This window comes from Mobula hypostoma, chromosome 28 (assembly GCF_963921235.1).
Source record: "Mobula hypostoma chromosome 28, sMobHyp1.1, whole genome shotgun sequence".
Classification (NCBI taxonomy): Eukaryota; Metazoa; Chordata; class Chondrichthyes; order Myliobatiformes; family Myliobatidae; genus Mobula; species Mobula hypostoma.
Window position 1 is genome coordinate 12,733,109 of NC_086124.1, and position 12,123 is coordinate 12,745,231.

The window sequence follows — 12,123 nt, forward strand, 5'->3', positions numbered from 1 at the left end:
AAGTCAGAGGATGGCTAATGAAATAAAAACGCATTTTAATGTTTTTCTATGTTCACGGGAAACTGTAGACGCTGGAATCTTTTTTTTAAAAAAGCAAACTGCTAGACGTTGCTGTGTACTTCTTATTGGAATTGCATATGCGTGCGTGGAGTTCTGATTCCTGTTTTCATTGATGAAAGTATATTTAGAAGTTTTATCTGACTGTCGTGTAGATTTTTAATGTCTGTTATTCCTCTTCCCCCTTATTATTATTATTATTATTATTATCATTATTTCTTTTCTCTTTCTTTCTTTTTGGTTTTGCAGTTCATTGACTTTTACTGGTTGTCCGCCCTGTTGGTGTGGTCTTTTATTGATTCTATTATAGGTATGCCTGCAGGCAAATGGATCTCAGGGTTGCATATGGCGACATAGATGTACGTATAAACTCTTCTCGGGCTTCCAGCCAGATCCAGGTGTCGATTTTAACTGATGGTTCAATGACAAACTCCAACATCTTCATCAGGGATGATGTCTAGGCATGTCTAGGCATGTCTAGTCCAGTGGTAGATATACTCAACTGCTGTCGTCTGTCTCTCCTGAAGAGTTCTGAATGCCGGGAAGACACTAGATCCTTTTTTTGACATGTATGTAGTTTTATCATAAATTTACTTTGAGCTTCAGGTTCAAGGATAGCTTGAACCAGTTCCAGTTTTGAGTTTAAGTCCCATCTTATGCTTTTTACGCTGAACTGTTCCCATGACTTATGGACTCACTTTCAAGGACTCTTCTCAATATTTATTGCTAATTGATCTATTATACCTTACTTTCTTTTTGTATTTGAACATTGTTGCTATTTGCACACTGGTTGTCCACTCCGTTGGTATGGTCTTTCATTGATTCTGTTATGAGTGTGCCTGTAAGAAAATGAATCTCTGGGTTGTATATGGTGACGTATATGTACTTTGAACGTTAATTTACTTTGGACTTTGTAGAGCCCTCAAGTTCAAGGATGACTTGCTTATACTCCAGTTCCAATGTGACTGATAGAGCCAACATTTGAAACCACAGACTTTTCCACAGGAGGTTAGGGGGTATCCAGTAGGATACATGAGTGTGCAATCGGTGACATGGTGTGTTCTTTCTGCCATTTACACTGGGTTTCTGCGTGCTCCCAGGTAATTTATGTGAGGTTTTCAGCGCTAACCTACTCCTTCACTCTGACATCTGACACTTTCTCTCAAGCTCATAGAAAAGTAAATATTGCTTACCTTTTCAGCCATTATTTTAAACTACAAATTTGTTAAATTTATTTTATTCACCTTTAGACTAAACACTTAAATTGTTCTGCTAGTGCAAATGGGGAGGGAGGCTTTGAGGGTCAGATGTTTCTGTCATTCATTCTTTGGGATTTTTTTTGTTTCATGGATGTCTACAACAAGAATTTCAGGTTGTATACTGTATACATTCTCTGATATTAAATTAAGCCATTGAACTAACACAGTTTTAGAGCTTTTTAATGTAAAGTTTTTTTTGCTGGCAAATTACTTTAGTGGGCAGTTGATTCAAAAGTTAATGATTGGAACAATTTGCCTATTGTGCAAATTACCTCTCATTCTAACTGAAACTCAAACCATAGCTGGTAAACAAATAGAAATAACTAAATAACTCACTCTCAAGAATATAAAAACTTTGCTGTAAACAAGCCTGCTAAGTAAAGGGTACAGGTCCTGTCTAGATTATGAATACTTTGAATAGCTTCCATGGTTTTCTTTGCTTTGTGACTGTCTGGAGAAGATGAATCTCAGTAGTATACTGCATACATACTTTGATGTACCTTGAACCTTGAACTTGTGAAAAGCCTGCATGAGCATTTGGGAGACCTGGCAGGATGAATTTGCTGGCTGCAGCTTTTGGACTGCAAGTATCTTCTGCTGCCTGAGGACCATTTGTGTTTTTGACTGTCCTGGTTACGAACTGTTCACAAAAATAGACCCTGCCACAACCCGTGGAGATCTTGTGTCCTTTCAAATAATATGTTAAGACCTGGTTAAGATTTCTATTGCTATGCTGTAGGTATTTCATTTTAGCAGTTTTCTGGAAAAGCTGTGTCCTGCTGGTAGAATATTTTGGTTTTGGCTAAAGAAACCCTGCTGTTCAGCTTAGGAATGTTGTGACAGTTAATAAAGATGGTGGGAGCTGAAGAACATTCTAGAAAGAAAGATTTGTGACAGACAGCAGTCTGATCTGGGTTTTTTTTTGGTGGGAGTTGAAGAGTGGGTCAGAAGGGTAGATGCCATGGAAAGGAGAGTCCTGTTGCACGAAGTGCTTTGTGCAGATGAATAGCTCCAAGGAGGGTGGCCAAAACTCCTGGGAGAGAGAGCCAGGTTGTTTGAGATGGACTTCAAGGGAAGTTCAGACTGTGGCAGGTGCTTTCAGGTAGATGTGAGTTCAGTGCCTTGAGTAACAGTTATAGTCAGATTTGGAAGAGACGAGCTCCAACAGTCATGTGCACATTTAGACTGGTTCAACTGTAATGGGCCCCTTTTTATTTTTTTCTTTTAATAACTTTGATAAAGCTAAAATTGGTAAATATACTTTATTTCAAAAATTTTATGTGGTGTACAATGTTATCTCTTGCTAGCTTATAATTGCTTATGGGCAGTGTTTACACAGTATTTGCTCAAATTGAGGGTTCTTTAATCGGACTATCATGACATTCGTGTTTGGTTAAACCTCAAATTATATCATATATATACACACACACACACAAAGAGGTGGCCTCTTCACTGCTGAGCTAGCTAACGAGCTGAGAAAGAAACAATCCATCAGCTATCACTAATAATGATTATCAAAGTAGTTTTAAAAAGTATTTGCATCCAGTGTTAAAGATTGTGTAAATGATTTGCAAAAATTGATAATATAACATGTCCTTTCACAGTTTTGTCAAAAGTACACACTATTCAGTCACAAGAGGAAGGAATCAGGTAATAGATTATGCATTTAGTACGTTATTCATCTGGTTTTATTCTGTATCAATACCTCTGTATTCCTTGGAGAACATAAAATCCTCCAATTTTCTTCCCACTCCAAGGAAGGATCATTGGCCTGAAATGGTAACTGGTTTCTTTTTCCACAAATGTTCGACTGGCTAAGTTCTTCTACAAGCTATTCCTAGATTTAATATTTAATGTGCTATGTATTTTCTTGATACTAGTAATGCAGACTTCCAACATTTGGGTAAAGTCACAAAGCTGTTTCTTCTCAAAACGCTACACCTACTGAATTCAGAGACACAGGGTGGGAGTGGGGGAGGGAGCTGGCATATTTCACTTTAGTCCGGTGGCCTAACTTTATGGTTCAACTTCAGATTGGAAAAAAAGAACAGCTAAAGTTGAACCATAAAGTATCTCAGTAGCAGAAGTTAGGCTATTAGAAGTATTTAAAGTGGAGGTAGATACATTGAGGGAACAGGCGACTTAAGATCTGGGATAGATCAGATTGAATGGCAGGACTGGCTTAAGAAGCCAAGTGGTCTACTCCTACATCCTTGGGTTCTTGATTTGTCCCAGTGAGGAAGATAAAGAATGGTAGGGTGAAGGAACCATGGGTGACAAGTGAGGTGGAAAATCTAGTCAGGTGGAAGAAGGCAGCATACATGAGGTTTAGGAAGTAAGGATCAGATGGGTCCATTGAGGAATATAGGGAAGCAAGAAAGGAGCTTAAGAAGGGGCTGAGAAGAGCAAGAAGGAGGCATGAGAAGGCCTTGGCGAGCAGGGTAAAGGAAAACCCCAAGGCATTCTTCAATTACGTGAAGAAAAAAGGATGACAGGAGTGAAGGTAGGACCGATTAGAGATAAAGGTGGGAAGATGTGCCTGGAGGCTGTGGAAGTGAGCGAAGTCCTCAATGAATACTTCTCTTCGATATTCACCAAAGAGAGGGAACTTGATGATGGTGAGGACAATATGAGTGAGGTTGACATTCCGGAGCATGTTGATATTAAGGGAGAGGAGGTGTTGGAGTTGTTAAAGTACATTAGGACGGATATGTCCCCGGGGCCTGACGGAATATTCCCCAGGCTGCTCCGTGAGGTGAGGAAAGAGATTGCAGAGCCTCTGGCTAGGATCTTTATGTCCTCGTTGTCCACGGGCATGGTACCAGAGTATTGGAGGGAGGCGAATGTTGTCCCCTTGTTCAAAAAAGGTAGTAGGGATAGTCCGGGTAATTACAGACCAGTGAGCCTTACGTCTGTGGTGGGAAGGCTGTTGGAAAAGATTCTTAGAGATGGGATCTATGGGCATTTAGAGAATCATGGTCTGATCAGGGACAGTCAGCATGGCTTTGTGAAGGGCAGATCGTGTAACAAGCTAACAAGCCTGATAGAGTTCTTTGAGGAGGTGACCAGATGAGGGTAGTGCAGTGGATGTGATCGATATAGATTTTAGTAAGGCATTTGACAAGGTTCCACACGGTAGGCTTATTCAGAAAGTCAGAAGGCATGGGATCCAGGGAAGTTTGGCCAGGTGGATTCAGAATTGGCTTGCCTGCAGAAGGCAGAGGGTCGTGGTGGAGGGAGTACATTCAGATTGGAGGATTGACCAGTGGTGTCCCACAAGAATCTGTTCTGGGACCTCTAGTTTTTGTGATTTTTATTAACGACCTGGATGTGGGGGTAGAGGGGTGGGTTGGCAAGTTTGCAGACGACACAAAGGTTGGTGGTGTTGTAGATAGTGTGGAGGATTGTCGAAGATTGCAGAGAGACATTGATAGGATGCAGAAGTGGGCTGAGAAGTGGCAGATGGAGTTCAACTGAGAGAAGTGTGAGGTGGTACACTTTGGAAGGACAAACTCCAAGGCAGAGTACAAAGTAAATGGCAGGATACTTGGTAGTGTGGTGCAGTCTGGGGGTACATGTCCACAGATCCCTGAAAGTTGCCTCACAGGTGGATAGGGTAGTTAAAAAAGCTTATGGGGTGTTAGCTTTCATAAGTCGAGGGATGGAGTTTAAGAGTCGCGATGTAATGATGCAGCTCTATAAAACTCTGGTTAGGCCACACTTGGAGTACTGTGTCCAGTTCTGGTCGCCTCACTATAGGAAGAATGTGGAAGCATTGGAAAGGGTACAGAGGAGAATTACCAGGATGCTGCCTGGTTTAGGGAGTATGCATTATGATCAGAGATTAAGGGAGCTAGGGCTTTACTCTTTGGAGAGGAGGATGAGAGGAGACATGATAGAGGTGTACAAGATAATAAGAGGAATAGATAGAGTGGATAGCCAGCGCCTCTTCCCCAGGGCACCTCTGCTCAATACAAGAGGACATAGCTTTAAGGTAAGGGGTGGGAAGTTCAAGGGGGATATTAGAGGAAGGTTTTTTACTCAGAGAGTGGTTGGTGCGTGGAATGCACTGCCTGAGTCAGTGGTGGAGGCAGATACACTAGTGAAGTTTAAGAGACTACTAGACAGGTATATGGAGGAATTTAAGGTGGGGGGGGGTATATGGGAGGCAGGGTTTGAGGGTCGGCACAACATTGTGGGCTGAAGGGCCTGTAATGTGCTGTACTATTCTATGTTCTACGTATATTGCAGATCTCAACAAATGCACATTGTTCAGAGAAAAACCAAAGTTCAACAATGTTTTTTTCTCTTCAGTTCTTTCATCCTCAACTAGCAATGTCTTATCCCCCAACTGTGCTTGACTGAATTGCAGACCACTACAATACCAGTGCACTAGCAATTTCCATACATTAAGTCTATACACTAGTAACAGCTGAAGGATCTGTTCTTTGCTGTGTTACTAAATAAATAGTTCCTGGGCATCAATATCTCTGAGGATCTAATTGGAACCCAACTTATCATTATAGCTACAAAGAAGGCACGACATTAGGAATTGAGGAATGTCACCTAAAACTCGTAAATTTCTACAGATTTATAAGTGGAAAGCATTCTAACTGGCTGCATCACTGTCTGGTACGGGGCGGGGGGGGCGCACACTGCACAGGATCAAAATAAACTGCAGATTTGTAAACTTAGTCAGCTACAGCATGGGCACTAGCTTCTGTAGTATCCAGGACATCTTCAAGAAGCAGTGCCTCAAAAAGGCAGTGTCCATCATTAGGGAGGCACAGAAGGATTCAGGAACAGCTTCTTCCTTTCTGCCATCTGATTTCTGAATGGACATTGAGCCCATTAACACGACCTACTTTTTTATTTCTATTTTTTTGCACTTAATGTAATTCAGTTTATTATGCATTGCAAAGCACTGTTGCCGCAAAGACAACAAATATCACAACAGGTGCCAGTGACATTAAACCTGATTCTGCAAGAAACAACACTGTGCATTAATATCAAATCAAAATGCATATTCAGAACCTTTCCAATTGGCCTACAGTGCAGGATTTTAGAGATTCATATCATTACCATCCTATATTTTAGTTCTTCAACAGGTTACTGATTATATTTCCCCCCTATTTCTCATAATGCAGGATCCATCTTTCATTAAAAGTATAGTTGAAAATAAATTACAAATGATTACTCCCACTCTGAAAACCAAATGCTGGGCAAGGACTTCTTATCCCATTATGTGCCTCAAGCATGTTTCTTTATTCAAGAAATGGTATATACTTCAGCGTTTCCTCACTGAAGAAGAGCCTCTCGTCACAGCTCGTAAAATTCCACAGCTGAAAGATACAAAGTATAAAATACTCTAAATTAATGTTTTAATTAGGAATGAACAGCCCAATGACTCATGAGCTCTGAAGTGAATGTCAACAAGACTGAGCAAGTCACAGTTAAATTTAAAAAATGAATTGATTGGCAATACACAAAATCAAACAGCAATTCAAAAATCCATCATTTACATTGACACACTACTAATATTGACACACCTAGTTCATAATTCCATCTTTTTAGTTGTCCATTTACAGCAGCTGCAGTCTCAACCTACAATTATTAATTTCCAAAGATATCAGAGTTCAAGATAATGAAAAATCAAACTAATTCTAAACATCTGTCTTAGCAATCCTGGTTTGTTTTAAATACAAAACAATCTTCAAGAAGTGACTGATCATTTAACTCAACTGGCTGACTTGATAGTTTTGCAGTTCTATTTCAGTAAGTTTATTAAAACAAATCCCCCGATCCTCCAGGTTCGGGAGTTCAGCTCAGGGCTAACAACCCTGACTGGTAAAACCAAATTGTTGTTACGGAAACAGCAATGACGAATCCTTCCACATCTGGGTGCAACAGTATTCCTGACTTGGGCGACTGACAGTAGAGAAAACCGAGAGCAAGTTACAGACACAATGAGCACCACCAGACATGGAAGATCTACATTGCTGTCCTAAACATCAGCTGTGTAACAGGCAAGAGATTTCAGTGCATTTATTAAAACCAAGTTTGTAAAGAAACTTGCATTTATGTAGCATGGTTAACCAACTCAACCAATGGTACAAATCTGAAGGAAAGTCACTGTTGTGAAGTAATGCAGAAGCCAATTTGCAGATAGTCAGCATCACAATGCAATGAATTAAGTGAACAGACCATGTTTAAGGGATAAATTCTGCCAGGATGATAGAAATTGCAATCCCTTCGTTGAATAATGCCTTACATTTACCTGCAGTGCCACATCTTGGCTTAATCTCTCATTGGAAAGATTCGATCTCTAGAAGTGTATCATTGACCACAGGAGTGATGGCCTAGATTGAATTCTTGGCATCATACACTAATTTTAAACCACTATCTATATTTAAAAGTTAATTTAAAAAATGGAAAAACATAAGCTAACTTCTCAGCTACACAAATCACCAGAGAAATGCACACAAAAAGCTGGAGGAACTCAGCTTCTATGGAAAAGAGTAACATTCCACATTTCAGGCCGAGACCCTTCATCAGGACTGGAAAGGAAGAGAGGTCAGAGTAAGAAGGTGGGGGGAGGGGAGGAAGAAGTACAAGGTGGTAGGTGATAGGTGAAACCAGGAGAAGGGGAAGGTGTGAAGTAAAGAGCTTGGAAGTTGTTTGGTGAAAGAGATACAGGGCTGGAGAAGGGGGAATCTGATAGGAGAGCACAGAAGACCATGGAAGAAAGAGAAGGGGGAGGAGCACCAGAATGCGATGGGCAGGTAAATACTCCAAAATTAACCCAATATTTCTCAACTCAAAAGGCACACTGGTGACAGCTTAGATATTTAAAATACAAACAGCTGTGGGTAATATTACATATTCAGCACACACCAATGTAGGTAATTTTTTTACAGAGGAATGTGTTTCCCAAAAAAAATCGAGTAGTTTTAATTTCATGACTGATCACTTTAGAATAAACACAAGTACAATGGCCCCACTTTACAAAAACAGACTACAAAGCCCATAAAACATTACCTGTCTTTAGAACGAAATTTTCTTTAAAATAATTTGAAAAATAGCGTTCCAGCAATTAAATGTCAATAGCATTCTGCAACTAGTACACATCACTTTCAAATATAATCACACATGATTAAAATGGGCAAGGCTGGAATAGTGTAAAATAGTTATGATGTATCAAGTGACCAGAGAAAATCATAAAAAGGGAAAATAATGTGATGTGGTACAACATCTCACAAACTTGAAAAAGTACCTAGTGCTTTCCCGGTGTATACGCCAAATAAACTCTTCTCGGCTTCCAGGTGAATAGGTGACGATGGCAGAGTTTGTCATTGAAACACTAGCTAAAATTGATAGTTGTACCCGGCTGGAAGCCTGAGAAGAGTTTATTCATCTTGCAAACTTACATCTACAGTGTAAATTTGCTATCCAAGTGTTGCAATTTTTCCCCGGAGCAGTCACATTAGCTATAAAAATTGTAGTCTGAATGTTAATCGATGACCCAATTCTGCAGTGTACAGGTAACATTACTTATTTACTTCTCTTTATTTTTAACTAAACTTAAAACAAATTATAAAATAGTGAAACGCCTCAACTATTACCCTAATCTAGACATGAAAACAAAGCACACATGGCAGAAAAATAGTTTATGTGACTTTAGTCTAACAAAGTGGCAATGCCAAATGTATTTTACACTGAAATACAGGTTAGAAGTAAAAAGCAATAACAGTATATGTTGGAAAGGCCAAACCTATTACACAAATGTACAAACATCTGTACAAAGCTTGTAAAAATTTTTGGGCATATTAACAAAATTAAAAGAAAGCCCCTCTTGGTCCTTAAATCCTAGGTGACTTTATTTCATTTTTATATATAAAAAAAGAAACCGATTATCAAATAAGCAATGACGGAGTAGGCTTCTTGCCAGGCCAGGCTTCCTTGGCATATTTCTTTTTCTTCGGTTCATTAACAGATTCTGCATTGAAAACGCCTGGGTTTGAAACGGGGTTTATAGTCACAGATGCTGGTACCACAGCCGGTGCCAAGTCCACTTCGGGAGCAGGATTTGGGAATGGCATAGGCAGTCCTCCTATCATAGCTGTGCCCATTGTATTGCCGTGTAGCTGAGATGCAGAGTCGCCACTAGTTGGAGGGAGGCCACCATATAAACCAGCATTGAATGGGAAATTCTGTATACGCCTAGCAACTCCATCTTCCAAACCCAGTGAACTGGGGCTTTCTGTCTTCTTCTTCTGTAATTTTCAAAAGAAAACACAATTAGCCTTTGATAAACCTCAAAACAATATTTTCACAGTACTGAAGAAATCATGATATAGGAAGGCTAACTGCTGTGGTTAAGCAATTAGTTAGGTGACAATGATGTGAATAAGGAAAAGCATTAACTTACTGATGTTTAAAAAGTAGTTTAATAACAGTACCATTTAGTACCTCAAGAAATGATGTAATACTTAAGAGCATAGTTCCCTCTAAGCTGTGCGTGTGTGCATGCACACACGTTTTTCAACCAGTGCACAAAGGAAATTAATGTGCGCACAAAAGGTTAGTTACCTAAAATAATGTAGTAGTTAATAATTATACTTATTAAAAATAATCTTTTAGCTAACTGTTTCTGTTAACTAGTTAGTCGGTTTTTCAAATACCACAATGCACATCACTAATTTACGTCACCTCACCTATCCTGTTCCGGTTTGTACAGCTGCATCACGGCAGACAGTGTTCCTATCGTAAAGTTCACAAAGATCTGTTTCAAATCCTGTAGATTGCTTACTAAGTTTTTACTGGAAAAAATATTGATTCACTATGTCGAATTGTGAAGTGCAAAAGAACTGCAACCTTGTTTAAAGTTGAATGGCTTAACAAAATAGTAGAAACTGTTACACCGAAAGCTCATGAGGTCACGAACGTTCAGCTACGAGAAATATTTATGTATGATTCGGAAACTGGAGTTATCTGTTTATATTGTCGTGATGCGAAAGTTGCTGCAGAATTTGCTAGTGGAAAGAAGTGGGATGATATTTGGAAACTTGACTTTTTGAAGCATCATTTGGCAAGTAAATCACATTTGGACGGTGTATAAAAGCTCAGGCAACAGAACCTGTCATTACCTGTTACAGGAGTGCTACACATGTTACGGTTGAGTGCAGATGAGCGAGAGCGAAAACGATCAAACCCAGAGGAGATCAAAGTTGAGGTACAAGAATGGTCAGCTTTTGATTTCTCCGCAATTGCAGATTGTGACCTCACATTTGGCAATGAACAAGTTAATGCCTTATGTCTAAAATACCATAATTTTCTAGCTGAAAATATTGTAATAGTTAGACAGTTTAATGATTTCAAATTTTCCGTGCAAGAAAAAATTAAATCCAAACCGATTTCAAACTTTGCTCAAATGGTGGCATTTGTACTTCAAAATGAACAGTTTTGCGACCTTGCACAGTTGATAATCATTGGGGGAAACATTTCTTGCGTCTAGTGCAGACTGTGAACGAGGTTTTAGCCTAATGAATCAACTCAAAAACAAGCTAAGAAACTGTTTAGGTGAATGTCATTTGGATATGTTAATGAGAATCAAAAGCTATCAACTGGATAGAAGTTCTATTAGTCAAGATAGAGTTTACAAAGAATGGGTAAATGCCAAAGACAGGAGAGAGAAAAAATAACTGAGTATCTGATATGATAAAAATTAAATACCTCCAACCTGATGGCATGAACATTGACTTTTCTAACTTCCGTTAATGCCCCTCCTCCCCTTCGTACCCCATCCCTTATTTATTTATGATTTTTTTTTCTTTCTTTCCCCTTTTTTTCTCTCTATCCCTCTCACTATAACTCCTTGCCCATCCTCTGGGCCTCCCCCCCCTTTCTTTCTCCCTAGGCCTCCCGTCCTATGATCCTCTCCCTTCTCCAGCCTCGTATCCCTTTTGCAAATCAACTTTCCAGCTCTTGGCTCCATCCCTCCCCCTCCTGTCTTCTCCTATCATTTCGGATCTCCTCCTCCCCCTCCCCCTCCCACTTTCAAATCTTTCAGTTAGTCCTGACGAAGGGTCTTGGCCCGAAACGTCGACTGTACCTCTTCCTATAGATGCTGCCTGGCCTGCTGTGTTCACCAGCATTTTTTGTGTGTGTGTTATTTTGTTGTTATTCTGTGCAGTTTTTTGTCAAATATTTTGTAAACTTACATAAACTGTCCCATGTGTGCATTCAGTGCGCACATACTTTTGTCACAGGAAATAAATTTGCACAACGTAAGATTTTTGCGCACACTGACTACTAAAAATTAAAGGGAATATTGCTTAAGAGTATCTTATTTATGGGTGTTCCAAAAATACATTAGTATTTTACAATTCTAATTAATTATACAATCTAAATATAGTAACTTTTCTCAGCGGTTCAGGTGAGAGGACGGTGTTTTGGTGTCAGAGCCCTACAGATGTCAGGAGAGAGGAAAGAAGGAGCAGATTTGGGGAAGGCCAGTTGCTTTGGACTGCACAGGCACGAAAAGTGTTGGCATCAGAGGCCTAACCTCAGTTGTAAATAAAAGGAGGGTAGGCTCATGCAGAGCAGCCATGGTCAGAGATAAGCTTTGGCTTAGCAGGCTTTGGTATGAGCAGGCGAAGGCACAGTTAAGAGGCAACCCTTTTTCTTCTTTGGTATAGAGTAGTCAGGATGGAATGCTCCTCCTGTCAAATGTGGGAATTCCAGATACCTGACCGTTTCCCTGATGACTATATCTGCGGAAGTGCACCCAACTGACTGGGTCAAGGAG

The 12,123-nt window shown here is 39.8% G+C and overlaps 1 protein-coding gene across 1 annotated transcript in view; it reads right to left on the reverse strand.

The window, feature by feature from the left end:
• Positions 1 to 6,352: 6,352 nt before the first annotated feature.
• LOC134338895 (nuclear inhibitor of protein phosphatase 1-like) overlaps positions 6,353 to 12,123 on the reverse strand; it is a 39,187-nt gene continuing 33,416 nt past the window's right edge. Inside the window, 1 exon segment of the mRNA XM_063035065.1 lies at positions 6,353 to 9,589. Within this exon segment, the coding sequence (XP_062891135.1) occupies positions 9,230 to 9,589 (360 nt within the window). The 3' untranslated portion in view covers positions 6,353 to 9,229.